At 42.9% G+C, this 16943-nt stretch overlaps 1 protein-coding gene across 1 annotated transcript in view; it reads right to left on the bottom strand.

Moving 5' to 3' along the window:
* Nucleotides 1-7491: 7491 nt before the first annotated feature.
* Nucleotides 7492-16943, bottom strand: part of LOC135882437 (calcium-activated chloride channel regulator 1-like) — a gene marked incomplete at its 5' end in the record, with an annotated part of 48787 nt that continues 39335 nt past the window's right edge. The window contains 5 exons of the mRNA XM_065409342.1: nucleotides 7492-8135; nucleotides 10167-10400; nucleotides 13604-13768; nucleotides 14831-15101; nucleotides 15672-15902. Of these exons, the coding sequence (XP_065265414.1) occupies nucleotides 7492-8135; nucleotides 10167-10400; nucleotides 13604-13768; nucleotides 14831-15101; nucleotides 15672-15902 (1545 nt within the window). The remainder of the gene's footprint in view (nucleotides 8136-10166; nucleotides 10401-13603; nucleotides 13769-14830; nucleotides 15102-15671; nucleotides 15903-16943) is intronic.

Genomic DNA, 16943 nt, shown 5'->3' with positions numbered 1-16943 from the left:
TCTGTATTCACCAGGAGTTGGTGAAAGGAAGGAGGGGGGAAGGGTCAATTTCTCCTTGTTTAAAATCCAAGGAGTTTGGATCTGTATTCACCAGGGAATTGGTGAAAGGTTTCTCAAGGCTTCCCAGGGAGGGAATTCTTAAGATGGTGGCAGCGGACCAGAGCTAAGCTGGTAGATAAGCTTAGAAGTTTTCATGCAGGCCCCTACATTTGTACCCTAAAGTTCAAAGTAGGGATACAGCCTTGACAATGTGCTTGGAGAACACAAGTCCAGGCATATCTGGGAGGTATTGCTTGTCCCCGGGCAAGGTTGAGAAATTCCCTTGGTGTGGCCTTATGCAGGTGAGTCATTGAATTGTAACTCCCTTGCTGGACAATGGCTGGTGATGGTTGTTTGACACCCTCCCGGACGTTGGTTACTTTCCTTGCTGTTGTCTCTGGGGAACTAATATCTGGCCGATTCCCCAGCTTACAGCATTTTTTACTCACAACCATAAAACACATTCTCATAACTTCATATGCACTAATGATATACATATTTAGATAGAACGATGACTTTCAGCAGATCATAACCTTTCCCCTGATACCTTACATGGCATGCTTTACATGCAAGATCACAATTATATATAAATGAGGAATATGGGGGTTATAGGGCACTCCCCTGAAGTATAGAATGTTACGCCATGGATATCTGAGTAGGAATTAATGTTACTTCTCGCAGCATGAACTTCTACTGCCCCCCACTGTAGTTGCAAGTGTTCCATCTACTGTTCTCCAATAGGAGTTGTATTGGTAGAGGGAAGAGGAACACGAGAACTGTGTGGCGGGATTGTTACCCACACAAAATTCTCTGTTACTTGCACACTGTAGGGGCATCCACCTTTACCCCATTCCTAGGGCACATGGCATAAGCTTATGCTCTAGGGCACCCACCCCTTGTGTGGGCTCAAAGCATGACCCTATTAATTTAGGCACCCACCCTTACCCTTCTGTGGGCTCAGGGCGTAACCTTACACTCTGCGGGTTTGTGAGGTCTTTTACCAGTGAAAGAGCCTTATACAGTAATATCCTACTTAACCTCTCTTTATTAACACTCACCAAAACTGAATGCACACGCTAAGCTTACAATGTTCACCACTCCCAATAAGGCAGATGGACTTTTCTTGATGGCCAGTCAGGACCAGGTCATCTGGGGGACTCCAGCTTCTGCTCTGCACAGTGCGATTGGCAGGGTGTTGAGGTCTGGCAGCTCTGATCTTGGGGCTGTGTCCTGGAGTTGGTTCCCAAGAACTTCCTTTTGGACTCCAGTTTATATGGTGAAACTTGAGTCCTGCTTAGCTGTACCTTAACCAATCATTTTACTAAATTTTACTAAACAATTTTCTAACCAATCCTAACATATTGTAAAACAATTATTTAACCAATCATACCCCACCACCTTCATTGATTTACACCTAGCAAAATTAGTTATGCAACAGACAGAAACCACACAGATAAACAACAGAGAAGTGGGGACCATAAAGGCAAAACAATAGAAGTATAGATTTTACAATCATAAATGTTGATAAGTGATTTCTTGTCAGACAGAATGCTGTCAGACAAAGTTTTCTTTAACCATCTTAAGATTTATATCTTTATCCGGTGATGGTGGGTACTGTAAGGACAGGATCGCCTTCTTAACAGCCTGATATTACATTGTTTTAATGCAATTTACATGGAATGTGAGAATGTGACGTTCTGCTTTTTAGCTCATGGCTGCTGTTCTCCTAATATGGCTGCAGACAAAGGCCTCAGACCTTACAATATGGCTACAGGAAAAGGCCTTATCCTTACAGGATTGAGAAATGTATTGTAGGCAGCAATCCTGACTTCGCAGGGAGATGGACTGGATCGAACATGCACTGTTGTTATTATAACTCCTGTCCTTCCACTCCCCATCTTCCTTTTTTGTCCTTCTATGACTGTCACTTCTTGGCATGTCAAATTTAGGCTGTAAGCACTCTGGTGCAAACCCCCGCACCCCCCAAGCGCCGCGCTGGGCCGGCCAGACCCCCGACGCCCGAGCGCCGGGCCGGGCTACCCAAACCCCCAGAGCGCCGCGCCGGCCAGACCCCCCCCCCGAGCGCCACGCCGGGCCGCCCAAACCCCGGAGCACTGTGCCGGGCCGGGCAAATCCCCGCCCCCCCCCGGAGCACCACGCCGGGCCGCCCAACCCCTCCCCCCAGCGCTGCGCCACCGAAACACCCCCTGTGCTGCCTGGCCAAAACAAACAAACAAAAACCCCTCGAGCGCCGCCCCGTCAAACAAAACAAAAACACCATGAGCGCCCCCTGCCACCCCAACATTGGCCACCCCTTCTAAGGTGCCGCCCAAAGCACGTGCTTTGTCGGCTGGTGCCTGGAGCCGGCCCTGTCCACCAGGTCAATGTATATTTCAGATCTTACCTAAATACACACTTACAGCCAATTCTTATTAACTAACTAAGATAGAGAGTATTGCGATTAAAGATCATTATATAGAGAGATATATATAAATAAAGTTCTTAGGTCAGATTCATAGCAGAGATGGTGAGCTGCTGAGTTGTATAAAATCTTTCCAGAATCAGTTCATTAGGTTATAGTCCAAACAGGCAATCCATGTGCAGAGTCTGTTTAAATTCTTCCATGAAAAATAGCAGGGTAATCCAGACTGGAGCTGGAGACCTCAGTCTTGTGACTTAAACTTCCCCTGACCAAGTACAAGCAGATCAGGCCCTAGAGTTCTTTTATAGATCTCTAGCAGGCTAGGATAGCCTCTTGACAGCTGATAATACAGCAGGCATTCCTTGTAGGTAATATACATTGTTGCTTTGAAGTAAACCTCCTATTTCCTATGTATACATAGGTAAACTAGTAGTATTAATTAACATAAGGCAATTATCCATTCAAAATATCAAGGCATTCCATTATGGAACAGACAATTTAAGATGAAGACAATGTAAGTAATATTATTTCCTGCAATATCTTATATCTTTGATCTTAAGGATAACTGAACCATCCACATGCATAATATATTGTAATTAAGACATGGAAGGGAATTAGCATCCATAAACTAATCTCGTTACATTGTTAACATCTAATAAGATACAGATAAACACAGACAAATACAATTAGTATTTACCTCTAATTCTCTAACAGTACAGAAATCTCATCCATTTAACATGGGTTTGATTATCGTCTACAAGGAATGGCCCTGTTTACCACTTCAATATGTCCTTAAAGGTTGATTTTGGGTTATTTAGCCTTGCTGCCTCAGTATCACACTTGCATTTAAAAGAACAGTGTCATGTAGGGTTGCCAATTTTGGTTGGATGTATTCCTGGAGATTTCATCACATGACATAATATTTAACTAAAGAGTAATCGTAAAGTCCAGGAGACTCCAGGACAATCCTGAAGGGTTGGCAACCCTAGTGTCATGGTTGCAGACTGAAAATGTTATTTTACTTTAAGGGCTAAATTTTGGTGTTTGAATGCCAGTGGAGCACTGATAAACATGTGTGCATGAGGCGTCAAGCGCTCGTAGTGCACCAAAGGATGTGCACTGAGGTGTAAGGTTCTGTGCATAATGCTTGGCGTGTGTTCTAGTGGTTAGAGCATTGGACTGGGGCCTCAGGAGACCTGCGTTCTATTCCTGGTTCTGCCACTGGCCTGCTGGGGGAAATCACTTCATCTCTCTGTTCCTCAGTTTCCCAATCTCTAAAATGGGGATACTGATACTGACTTCTCTTGTAAAGTACATTGAGAGCTACTGATGAAAAGAATTGTATAAAATCTAGGTATTAATTTATTATTATTACAAGGGTGCGTGGGGACCATGTTTAGTAGCACTGTCTACTATACAAAATGTGTAGCTTTCACTCCACCCTGTGCTGCCCTTGTAGCTAACCAGTGCTAACTGTTGTGTGGCAGTACTGGTGGGTAGTCATGGTCCCACCCCACATTTCCTTTGGAACATACAGCACTGCCAACATGAGCCTGAACCAAAGCTCTTTGAAGTCAGTGGATCAGGCCCACTGTTAACAACCTCTCCTCTTGCACTCAGGAAGCATAAGCAGCCAAGTTACAAATGTGTTGGGGGTGAAGTGACTCACTACATTACATAGGCTGTGAGCTCTTTGGGGCAAGATTGTCATTTACACTGTGTGTGAAAAGCAGCCAAAGCAATGAAGCCCCAGTTGTAGTTGGGTCCTTTAGGTCAGAGGTAGGCAAAGTACGGCCCGCAGGCCCCTCCTGCCTGGCCCCTGAGCTCCTGGACCCAGAAGGCTAGCCCCCAGCCCCTCCCCTGCCGTTCCCCCTCCCCCGCAGCCTCAGCTCACTGCGCTGCTGGCGCAATGCTCTGGGTGGTGGGGCTGCAAGCTCTTGCCGGGCAGTGTAGCTGCAGAGCTGTGGCCTGACCCGGTGCTCTGTGCTGCGTGGTGGTGTGGCTGGCTCCAGCCGGGAAGCACAGCTGCATGTCCTGGTGCTCTGGGCAGCGTGGCTGTAGCGTTGCCAGCCACCGGTGGGGGCAGGGATTCTGGGGGGGCAGTCAGGAAGGAGAGGGGGGGTTGGATGGGACGGTGGCGGGGCAGGCAGGGGCAGGGGCAGGGGGTCCAGGGACGGTCAGGGAGAAGGGGTGGTTAGATGGGGCAGGGGTCCCGGGAGGGCAGTCAGGAAGGAGCGGGGGTTGGATGGGGCATTGGGGGGCAGTCGGGGGGGGCAGGGAGGGGTGTCGGGACAGGGAATGGGGGGGTTGGATGGCGCAGGAGTCCAGGGGAGGCCGTCGGGGGCAAGAAGCAGGGGGCGTCGGATGAGGTCGGGTCACGCCTGGTTGTCTGGGGAGGCACAGAAGTGGCCCTCCATACAATTTCAGAAACCCGATGTGGCCCTCAGGTTTGCCCGCCCCTGCTCTAGGTACTTGTGTAATATAAAGAAGAAGAAGAAGAAGAGCCAATCACAACTGATACATGAAAACTCGGCTCTATCATTTTTAACTGTCCCACTAAATAAGTATTTATATGAGAGATCAGTGCATCCTTGAAGGAGCAGTTTTGGTCTGTTGGGTAAATGTGAGATTTTGGAAACATAATTGAAATTTGTGTGTGTGTGTGTATTTTGACAATCCACTAGATGTCAGTTTAACCAAAGCATTAAGCTGACAGAACAACTCTATTAAATGGAGAACCAGGACAGGGATGTCTGTGGAACAATAGTTATGCTCTATCTTGCCCCATGGACACAATACATGTGGGAACTGCTACATTTTTATGCTACTCTAGGAAATATTTCCAGGAACAATCTCACAACTGATTACTCTGACTCTGTGATGTACTTCCTACCCATACAACTTCTGTGGAGTAGGAATGTAAATACTTCTGAGAATGATGAGCTGGTAGTACCCTCCAGTTTAGAGGTAGGATGAGCAGGCAAAATGAAGTGCTACTGAACAGGTGGAATGCCCCTAAAACTAGGGGCACTTGAGGGGGTTGATACCTGTGAATGTTGCTTTGTGGTTGTAATTTTTCACTTTATTCCTCCCCGAAAGGGGTCTTTCCAGCTTTTCTTCAGAATGTGATGACTATGCTTCCAGACATTGAGGAGTGGTCCTGGATCCCTCCAGAGATTATCAGGGCTGTTCTCAAATCAGCCAGAGAGATTGTTGCAAAGTGCTATGAGGTGCTTCCTCCCTAGGTTGAGGGCATTTTCTCTTTACAGTGCTCCTAGCTTTTGCCATGTCAGGAATGAAGGACCAGCCTCAAACACAGATCTTCAGATGCTAATCAAACTGTCATCACTAAGTCAAATGCTCCTAGGCTCCCAGGTCAATTTTTCTATCAGGAAACAGCTCAGATATATATGATTGGGCAGATCATAATGTGAGAAATCCCCTATTCTTAGAATATTTCTCACCAGGACTAGAGATTAATTAAAAAATAAAAAGTAAAACACAATCCCCAACTCCCATGATCTGTTTTGTTTTACTGGTGTTTATGCATAACACATGTGCATCAAGCGTCCAAGCCTTCTGTTTAATATACAGCTATTCTACTAATCACTCTCTTCTGTCCGATTCACCTATCCCCAAGAGAAGTGAAGAAAACCAACATGCACCAGACAAAACAAAAACGGGGAGTTAAATTGCCTTTATATTTGGAAGAGCAACTATGAGTTCAATTCAATTTCTTACTTTCACTTCATGCCATAAAGAAACCATGTGAGAAACATAGGAATTGCATTACCCAATCAGATCCATGGTCCATATGAGCCCAGATACCCTTCTGCGAAAGGGCTTGTCTTCACTAGTGATTTTCACTTAATATGTTTGTAAAAGCTAACATGGACATTCCCCAGTGTTTGGTCCAGGCATAGTCCAAATGTGGTAACTACCTTGAGCTAACTGTCAGTTAATTAAAATTGAAAAAAATCTGAGTGTAGGCATATCCATGTTGGCCCAATATTTCAATATTTTTAAGTAGATGTCAGTGGAAGCACCAAGAAATCTCATAATGGACAATTATGGAATAATTTGCACATGGAGAAGTTCCTCCCTAGCCCCTGCTAGTGATTAGCTGATGACCTGAAGCATGAGGGTTTATATACCTTATAAAATAATTTGATCCTATCTAATGTAATGATGGATGTTTTCATTATCCAAAGAATGGGTGATCCTTTCCCATTTCTGGAGCGTCACATCACAGGGTTCTACATGCCTTCACTTCTGTCACATGCTGTGGTAGGTGGCATTTCTGCTACCTAGGAATTTAGTGTTTTCTCTTCTACTATTTTGCTTTTGTTCTGTCATTTAGAGTTGGAATGTTGCATGTGTGTTTGATGATTATGTCAGGTAAAAAGTGTTTTCCATATGCTCATTTGTGGATAACATATGGCCCTGATCCTGTGAATATTTAAACACCTGCATTAGTCATAGGATGAGAGTTGAGTTATGCATGTACCTAAGCAGTTGCAGGCTCAGGACCAACAGATGTATACATTTATGTTTCCTACTCATTGAATATAACTGAAAAGAATGTATGAAAACCAAAGATTACAGATCTAATTTCTTCTTAAATCTCCCCTCCCTGACTGCTAAGCCACTGGAAAACAAAATTAGAAGATTTTTTTCCTATTTTTAAAAAAATAAAGCACAGAATACCTAATGTTGCAGAACTCTAGCAAGATTGTAATTAAAGTATACAATTAGATTGTCATTTATATGCTATTCATTATACTGATGTGTCCTAGTTTACTCAGTATATACTTTTAAATTCACTGTTCAGTCTACATACATGTACTGTAACATACTTTACACTCATTGAAAGCAGATCAAAATACATATAAATCCACCTCTATTTTAAAGTCAATGCACTTAATTTTCAAATCTATTACAAATTTGTCTTTCCTTATGTATTTTGAAAATCACAAATAGAACAAATTAGGATAAATATAAATTGAGCTTTCATCTTACAATTAGTTTTATTACATTCTGAGCTCATAGCCTCCCTTTCTATTTTTCTTATGTAAAATACAGATAGTTATACTTACAGCTATTAATACAGCTATTACAGACCCAGTTACTATTATTGAAACATTGACACCATCATTGATAACATCATTAGGAAGCGTATCAGACAAGGATCCCTGTTTAGGAACACTGTTAGTGATAACTTCAGTAGGAAGCGTATCAGGCAAGGATCTCTGTGTAGGAACACTCTTAGTGATAACTTCAGTAGGAAGCGTATCAGGCAAGGATCCCTGTGAAGGAACATTGTTAGTGATAACTTCAGTAGGAAGCGTATCAGGCAAGGATCCCTGTGTAGGAACACTGTTAGTGATAACTTCAGTAGGAAGCGTATCAGGCAAGGATTCCTTTGGAGGAACAAACAGAGCTGCCTGTACTATATTAGACACCTCTGAGGTCAGGGAGGCATTATCAATGGCACGTATTGCAATGTAGATTATGGTGCCATTTTCTATTGTGACATTTTCCGGTTTAAACTGAAATGATTCTTTGGTGCCGGCAGGTTTAGGTACCAGACTAGAGGTATTCACTGAAGTAGCATCCTCAAAGGTGTTTATTAGGTCCAGAAGACTTTCACTCATTTTTATTATGTATCTGTCAGCTGGAAAAAGCGAGGAATACAAGTGTGTGTTAGTATGCCTATTATATTACCTCTAAATGCAAGCACAGTACAGGATTTGTAGGTTTTGTATCTTTATAAGAACTCCAATGATACTCCATTACCATCCCTACCATTTTACCCATCCTCATTATTGATGGGCCTGCTTAATTGACTAACATCCGTTCTCTGTAGAGCTCTGGACAGGATTCCTGTTAGAACTTAACAGTTCCACATTTTATTTGGGTCAATAGTCTACTGTTAACTGATGTGGGGCATTTCCTCCCTTCATGAGCACTAACCACATTATATTACCACCACTCTTAGCTCCTGCTGTGCAGATGAGTCTTCCACATGGCAGTGCAGAGAACTGCCATTAAACTGCCCCCATCTATGCCTCTCTCCCCCACACTTCACATAAGTCTCTATAGTACTAAAATAGAAACATAACTTTTGGATGAGAAATGAAAATAGGATTTCTTTCACTTGTCTCTGTTGAGTTTCCAGGTCAAGTATAAGATCAAACAGTACAGGGAGAGATCCCTGCATCCTGGTCAGCATTCCTTCTCTTAATGTGAGCAGGTTCTAAATCATAGGCTGAGAGACAGCAAAATGCCTGCTCCATTTGCCAGCATAGTTAGTGTGTCAGGGATCTTGCTGCAAATGTGCCTGGCTTCCCACTGTCCACAGTTATCATTTCAAGGCTGTATGGTTCTGTTCTGCTTGTGGGTTTTCTAGTTCTTTGCTTGATCTGAGTTCTACTTCCTGCTCCTCATCTTCTTTTCTATCCCTTCAGAGATGGGGTAAGGGGTAGCATAAGAGTGATCAGAAGATCTTCCTAATTGAGGTTATTCTTCCATTGCTGGCTACTCTAGCTGTAAGGCTGTTTTGAGCCAGACGAGTAGCGCAAAGTAGCCACATAGAAGAACGTAGGCCAGTGTTTTGGGGTTTAATGGAGTTGTTGGTTTGTTCCCTGGTGAGCTGGTTGGCAAGAGCTGTAGGTGTATGTAAAGATTTTAATCTGAAGCTGCTCTCTGTGTGACTGCAGACTGTCTATCTTAACCTCTCTGGCTTGTGCTGATGTGCACACTGTAACACTGTGTAACACTGGTTACAACATACTTAAAATATACATTATGAACAAGACCTAACTGTGTCCCCATAAATGGACTAAAGCCTTGGACTGTCCATGTTGTAACTGGGTCCCCTGACTTATTTACAGTTGCAGTGTCGACAGGGGCTAAGCCTTGGAAGAGTTACTGGTGAGTATGTTTTTGATTTAATTGGTTTGCCTTTGTAAACTAGCATAAGGCTGGTTGGTATACAGGTTTTGCATTTTCTGTTGTACCAGGTTTGGGAGAACAGGCACTGACTTTTGTTTTTCTACACTACTGCTCCACCCTGAGGCCCCACCCTCAATCCACCTCTTCTCCTGAGGTCCCACCCTCACCCCACCTCTTCCCCTGAGATACCACCCTCACCCCATCTCTTGCCACCCCTACTCTGCCCTCTCCCCCGAGCCCCCACTTCTTCCCATCCTCTTCCCCTTCCTCTTCCCACTGTCCACTGCCCCATCCCCTTCTCTTCCCACCACCCCATCCCTCTACCCCTGGCCACCAAACAGCTGATCGGCAGCCAGCCTCGAGACCCTGGCGAGCCACTGTGACTAGTGGGTGCTGAGCTCCCCCTATTTTTCCATGGGTGGTTGAGCCCTGGAGCACCCCACGGAGTTGGTGCCTATGTTTGGGAGTGTTCCATGTTTCTTTAAACATTTATTTAAAGCATTAAGTGGGACTAACGTGAATATCATATTGAACATGGAATTTATTGGTTACACTGAGTCCTGATCTACACTAGGAAATTTTACAGAGAAAATCTAGAGTAGGTCAGGCCATAGTGATGGTCATATTTTTTGCAGATGGGAAAGACATAGCTTTTTTCCTCACCTCTCCTTGGCTGGCTCATTGTATGTAATTTCAGATAACTGACAATACTGCATCACTTCCAGCTGACTAAAACAAAACTTCACCTTACCTTGTCCCTCATCCAAGTCATTCCCGGGAGCCGTCCAAGACAAGTGAATTTTATCTTCTTCAAACTGAGCCTCAAGGTCAGTAATTTTACAGGGTGGGAACATATCAGTAATTCCTCCTGATGGAACATTCTTCACTACAAAAGAACCTCCTGTTGCAACTCGGTTGAAACTTCCTAGCTTTGCTTGAATTTCCTCACTAGGTTCAGGTCTCGGTGCATTCATTTTGATTTCACCTGCCCCCAAAAAGAAAAAAAAATTGCTCATGCTATTTGAACATTACAAAACTCCAAATCATAACACACTTTCTTTTTATCTAGCATTCCCTCTCTCTTTAATCTACTTTTTTTCTTTGGCTTATTGAAGTTTAGTGCAAAAATTAGCAAGGCTAAAAACCAAAGTGAACTTCAGGATCTTGCATCCTTGCACAAAACTAAGGCAGACCCCAAAAGCAAACCAGATTTCAAGTGCAGTTGAAAGTAGCAACAGTGCCCATTACCCGTTAGGGTATTTAAGGTATTAAGCAGGTGTCAATGGGAAGTGGTTGTGATAAGGTCGCTTCCACCCATCTCTTCCTAGATATTGCAGGCAGCATAAGAATTACAACCTTGAAGGAATTTCCTTACTTTTCTGGGTTTAAGTTGGACACATTTTTATGTACACTTTTTTATTCAGTATATTCTAATTTTCTAGGAATACAGAAAATTGTTTCTGTGTGTACGTGCACACACGTGTGCAAGAAGGAGGATATGAAATGCAAAAGCTAACATTAATCTAAAATTAAGGTTGAGAAATCAGGCACTCAAAAGTCAAGAAATTCCAAAACCTAAGTTTTCTGCCACCATAATATATCTATATCTATCTATCTATCTTTACTACTGCGGGAGTTCTGCATGACTGCATGCATGCATAATTAATGAGCCCCGCAGATTTTTATTTTTGTGTGCAGAAAAAGCTTCTGCTGAAATGTTGCTGCAGTTCTGCCTTTTTCCCACCCGAGGGCACTGTGGCGATAGAACAAAGCAGCAGCTCAGGCCAGCTAAAGAAGAAACAGCCTGCCTTCTTCCAAGCGCCTGTCAAGCCAGGTGAGGAGATCGGGGCTATGGGGAGACAGACAGCCTGGGGCGTGTGTGTGTGTGGGGGTCAGACAGGGGCTTATAAGGGCTAGTGGGGGAGAACAGACTGGGGCAGGGGCTGAATGGGAGTGGAGGCACAGGGCCACGGGGGGGGGGGGGGGAGCACGGAAGGAGGTGCAGGGCCACATGGTGATGGGGGAGGGGGTGCAGAGCTACATAGGGACAGGGGGTGGCTGGGTGGGGGCACAGACACATAGGGTTGGGGGAGGGTGTACAGGGACATATAAGGACAGGGGAATGGCTGGATGGGGGCACAGAGACACATCGGATGGGGCGGGGGTACAGGGCCACATAGGGACAGGGGGAGGGGATGCAGGGCCATATGGGGATGGAGGGAGTGGGTGTCTGAGTGGGGGTGGAGGGACACGTTGACAGGGGCAGATGTGCCTGACTGCATGGGAGAGGCTAGGGGTCAGCCAGGGTCTGCATGGGGGAAGCTCCCTAACAATCCCTCCCTGCCCCCCCCCCAGAAAACCCTTGTTCCATACTTTTCCCACCCATATCCAACAACCCTCCAGGTTCACACCCAGGCTCCTTCCCAGCAATTTACTTCCCTGTCCCTCAGCTCCTCCATTACCCCTGACTCCCCCAAGCCTTTGCACTGCTTCTGAGGGCTACGGGAAATACAGTTCCTTATTGTAGTTTAAATGAATTATTACTCAGAGTTCTGTATTAATATGCCTAGTAAGGAACCTACTTGTCAAAAAACATTTCCTGAATCTTTTTTGTTGTCTGTATTGTTACAGACATACTTGCTGACAGGTATTTTGAAATAAATGACCAAAAATAATTGAAACTGGTGTGATTATATTGTGTTATTTTGACAAATAAAATATGTAGAATTTTGCAGATTTTAAAATATTGTTTGCAGAATTTTTATTGTTTTGTTGCAGAATTTTTAAATTTTTGGCGCAGAATTTCCCCAGGAGTAATAATATATATATTTACCATCATATTGCACAATTTGCTGGGGTAGGGTTTTTTGGGGGGGGGGGGGGGGGCGTTACTGGTAAAATAATGTGAAGGTGTATATTTAACAAGGTAAACAGGAATAGGAAATACTACATTGTGTGATGTAGCCAAGTGAACACTGAGGTACAAATTTTAACTGTTGGAACCTCCTGAGGGTTTTGGGTGCCTAATATCTCAAGCTTGGAGTGTGGTTCTTACTCAGTAGAGCTGCCACTCTGTCTACCCAGAGTCAGATCTGCTGGATTAAATGGCAAAAAGTAAGTTACTATTTCCTCCCCCCCCCCCAACAAACCGTTGTTAACCAAGTTCCATTTGCAGAGCAAACTCTGTAATTAATGCCTTCAAATTATGCCCCCAGTTACATTTGTGCAATCCTACTGAAGGCCAGAGGGTTGCATAGATATACGGAGCATGGCATTTGGCCTGCAGACCCCGGTGACAATGCACAAGCCAGAAAGAACACAACTTGATTTTCAGATCCTAGGCTGAGTCTGTTGCTAATCTGTAACTAGAGCAAATTTGTTCTGGAGTGTTTGAGAAAACAAGTATAGAATTTGACAATACTATTTTTATAAAGTCACTTTTCAGAATAAAAGTATATTTTAATGATGAATTAACTGTTTTCATTACACTTGATTTCTTTGAGCCTTTAGATCAAAAAAGAGACATGCAAAAATAATGGAAAGATGAAAAAATATACTAAGTCACAACACACTCGTAACAGACTCACTGTAAAAGTATCATTAACTGACGCTCCACTGATTGAGAAGGCTTAAGCAGTAAGATCTTAATAGCAGTATCCATATCTGTGGTTTCAGGAACTGAGAATCTTTAACTCACACAGGCCTAATGGAAAGAGTCCTGAACAATGTGTACAGAAAACCCAACAGAAGAACAGAAAAATTCTCATGTGGAGGCATTAAATATAACTTTAAAATTTCATAACTTTGAAACTGATTCCCTGAAATCTCATTTTTAAGTCTCAGTGAAACACACATATTTAAAATTTCTAACTTTAGCTGTTTTTTTAATATGATTTTCACTTCCAGGATCTTTGGCAACTCCCATGTGTTCCAAAGAGCACTTAATTATTATAATATATATATTTTTATAAAACATGGTACTATACCTACTGTTCATATATAGCAAAAATACTGTGGTTCCAGCTACTGTTTTCTAAAAGTATAAACCACAATGGAAAAGATACATGTAACAAATGTTAAGGTTAAAAAGCTTTTTGTGAAGCTAAATGATCTCCCATTTACCCATATTTTTACACACGCAGAGAGAGAGAGAGAGAGAATATTTTCTATTTCATGAATGTTCCTTACCATTTTCTATGTAGCCTGGAACATACAAGGCTCGGCTCTGCCTGTGGCCAAGTCTGACAGTCTGATTTCTCTCCTGGATATGCACTTTTAAGTTGTATCTACCGTTTCCCTTGAAAGATGTAAAGTACTTTGAATAGATTCCATCATTCTTGGTAATATCAGCACCTAGACATACAAATAGTAATAATTAACCATCCAAACAAGGTACCTTTGTTAAGCAAGGGCATTTTGTGCTGTTCAGTTCAGAAACACATAGGGCCTACTCCTTCTTCTATTGAAATCAAGAAGAGCTTTGATACGGACTTAGGTGAAAACAGGATCGGTCTCATTGTGGTGACATGAGCTCATAACATATTACAATGTAGCATTAAAACATGTTACTGTGTATTTACTGTTGTTTCCAATAATAACCAATAGGCCAGTAGTTCTCAACGGCTTCTTAGTAGTTCTCCATAGTGGTCTGATCTGTGGAGCCCTTCTTGGTGGTCTGCAGACTAAAATACTTTGAGATTGAAGCAATACTGGAATGTGGGGAGGAGAGAGTCTACAGTTTGCATGACATGGTTCAGATAATGGAGAAGTTGGAGAACAATAGAACTGTGCATTTGAATTTCATCACCTCTGTAGGCACAGTAGATTGGAAAAGGAGAATAATAATCTATGTAATTCATACTTTCGAAGGAGATATTTTTAACATAGCTATACTTCCTATATAGCATGTGACAAGCTATAGAAACAGACTCTCGCTCTCCTGTTCTGCCACCTGCATCCCCTCTGCAGGGCAAACCAGTATGTAAAATATACATAAGTTCTAACAGTGAATATGGTTGAATCAGACCCACAAGGCAATAGACCCCCTTCTGTCCCTGTGCTGGCTATCTGCATCAGGGATAACAGCACAGGAGAGGGAGAAGGCTCTGCACAACCACAACACTCCCTTCTTCTTGGGCGCAGTTTCTCTCTCTCCTCCTTCCTAATACACCCAACAGTGTAAGTGCACCAGCATGTCAGGGCACACACGCTGTACCAGTTTAGACCCAGTGCAGTTTACTCTCATCCTGAAGCAGTGGGGGAGACCAGAGTTACCATCTCCCTCCACTTGCTACCCCTTGTTCTGTGCTCATGGCATAGGCATGACTGAATCCTTAGTGATAAGTTTGGAAGCGGCGTGCAGAGACATTCTAAAATGGGTAGACAAAAATGTAAGGAAAGTAATAATCAGATTACCGGAACCATCATCAAGGAGTTTGAGCTCCACTGCAGATCCAGTCTCTTGTTCAACAGTGGCCATCACGGTTGCATGAAGAACAGGCAAAAATCCTTGACTAACTTCTGCATAAATCACCATTGGATTAGGGAAGTTGTTTGTATCCTTATTCATGTGGGCTTTCACAGTCACTGGAGGCACAGCCAAAGATGCTGGTCGAGACGTTACTATCATTGATATGATTTGAGATTCTGTGTGGTTATTTTGAATCCTATAAAACCAGTTCCCGACCTGCAAATCAAATATATGAAGTATAAAAATATAATATAAGACTTCATTAGTTTAAGGGCAGCTTTGTGCTTCCCTTAGTTAATTATTATCATAGTTCAGGGGAGATTTTCCAAGGCACAAAGGGCAGTTACGGTATTGCTAGAGGACCACAGCTAAGGTAATTTGGGTACCTTACTTGTGATTTTTCGTGCTCTCAAATGTTTGGTTTCTTTTAAATTTAACCTTATATCTGAATTTGCTCAGTTTTAGTGGTGGATGATGGAGAATTATCAAATTCTTGAAAGGACTGGAACCTGTATATTATAGATATGATATCTTAACTTCCCCTGAATTCAATGTTTTGCCTCGCAGTCTTGTATACTTGGGATGTGTATAGAGCATAATAAAAAAATTAGGAAGAGCACAAACAACAGTTAGATACCCAACTTCCATTGCAAGTCAGTGGAGTTACACCAAGGATAAAATTGGTTCATTAGGAATATGTGTTTATAACTTCTAAAAAGAGAAGGTGCATTTTAGTCTATGAAAATGTTAACATATTTGGATAATAAAACAAAGTTTAGTCTTTACCTCTGCAATGCCTGCTATATTCAGTCGAGCTGTTTGGAGGTTTAGATTACTAACTGTGAAGTTTGACGTTCTATATTCTTTTTCTTTGGGGTCCCACAGAAAAATGTCTGGTGGAGATGTGCTTTGATCCCATGTAACTACAAAGAAGGTGTCCTTTCCCACAGTGCTGTCTACAGTCACTGTACCATCCATCCACTGCTTGACTGCGACACTCTGAGCTGTACTTTCAAGCTATTAGACAAATAAAATATGTTTTATGGCTAGTTAGCAGATAAACACTTAAAATACCAGTAATTTCAGACTGGTTCATTTTCCTCTTACAGGGGAAAACAATTCAATATTTTTTTTATTCAGAGGGCACCTTGACTGGCTGGTGGACAACTGGCCCACTGCTGGAAGAGGGGACAGAGGAGGATTAATGCTGGCACCACCCTGAGCAGGTCTCTGCTGTTCTGTGCAGAGCTCAGGATTGTGCAAAGGAGGCAGAAGCCTCCTGCCACTGTGCCTCCACACATGGGAACTAGCCGGCGGGCGAGGGTCACGTGGACTAGCCATTGAAGGGAGTGGAATGATGAAGTCCTGAGCAAATTTTTTGTAATGCCCATTTGCAGAGTACAATTGCTTAAGGATGTGAAAATATAGTAATGAAGGGTCTCCTGCCACTGCTCTATGTGGTCTATCCACCTAGCTATCAAATGATGTCTGTGCAGGAGATTAGTGCTAAATTTCCTCTCCAGCTGTCAGCCTGTTTCCAGAAAGACAGCACAATGAGAGAGCCATACAACCACAGGTAGGTACAACAGAAAAGCAATGAGAGACACAGACAGAAATAATAAAACACAGCAAGAAGAGAAACAAGATTTCCTTTACCAACATTGGTATTGCATATGTGGGCCACCAGAATTTACATATAAGCTACCAATATAAGTTTTATAGTGCACACTTCTGTTTTATGGATTAGAAAAACTACAATTAGAAAAGTAGCTTTTAATAAAATAACTTTCTGTTTAGAATAAAAATGGGAAACTAGATTCTGAAACTCTATTTCAAAGAGCATCTGGATGGACATTTGAGAGTCAGGTGTTCAGATATCATTAATGATTTTTTTTGGTAGCAGCTAGTCCAGGAACCCACAAAGGGAGATGCGTGTCTTTAATTATTTCTACATGGTTCTCAGGATCTGGTCCAAGAGGTGAATATAGCTGAACCGTCTGGCAATAGCACCAATACTGTAATTAAATATAACATTCTTGTAGTGGGGGAAATACCAAA

Source organism: Emys orbicularis, chromosome 8 (genome assembly GCF_028017835.1).
Source record: "Emys orbicularis isolate rEmyOrb1 chromosome 8, rEmyOrb1.hap1, whole genome shotgun sequence".
Taxonomy (NCBI): domain Eukaryota; kingdom Metazoa; phylum Chordata; order Testudines; family Emydidae; genus Emys; species Emys orbicularis.
This window is presented reverse-complemented; position numbering and strand designations above follow the sequence as displayed.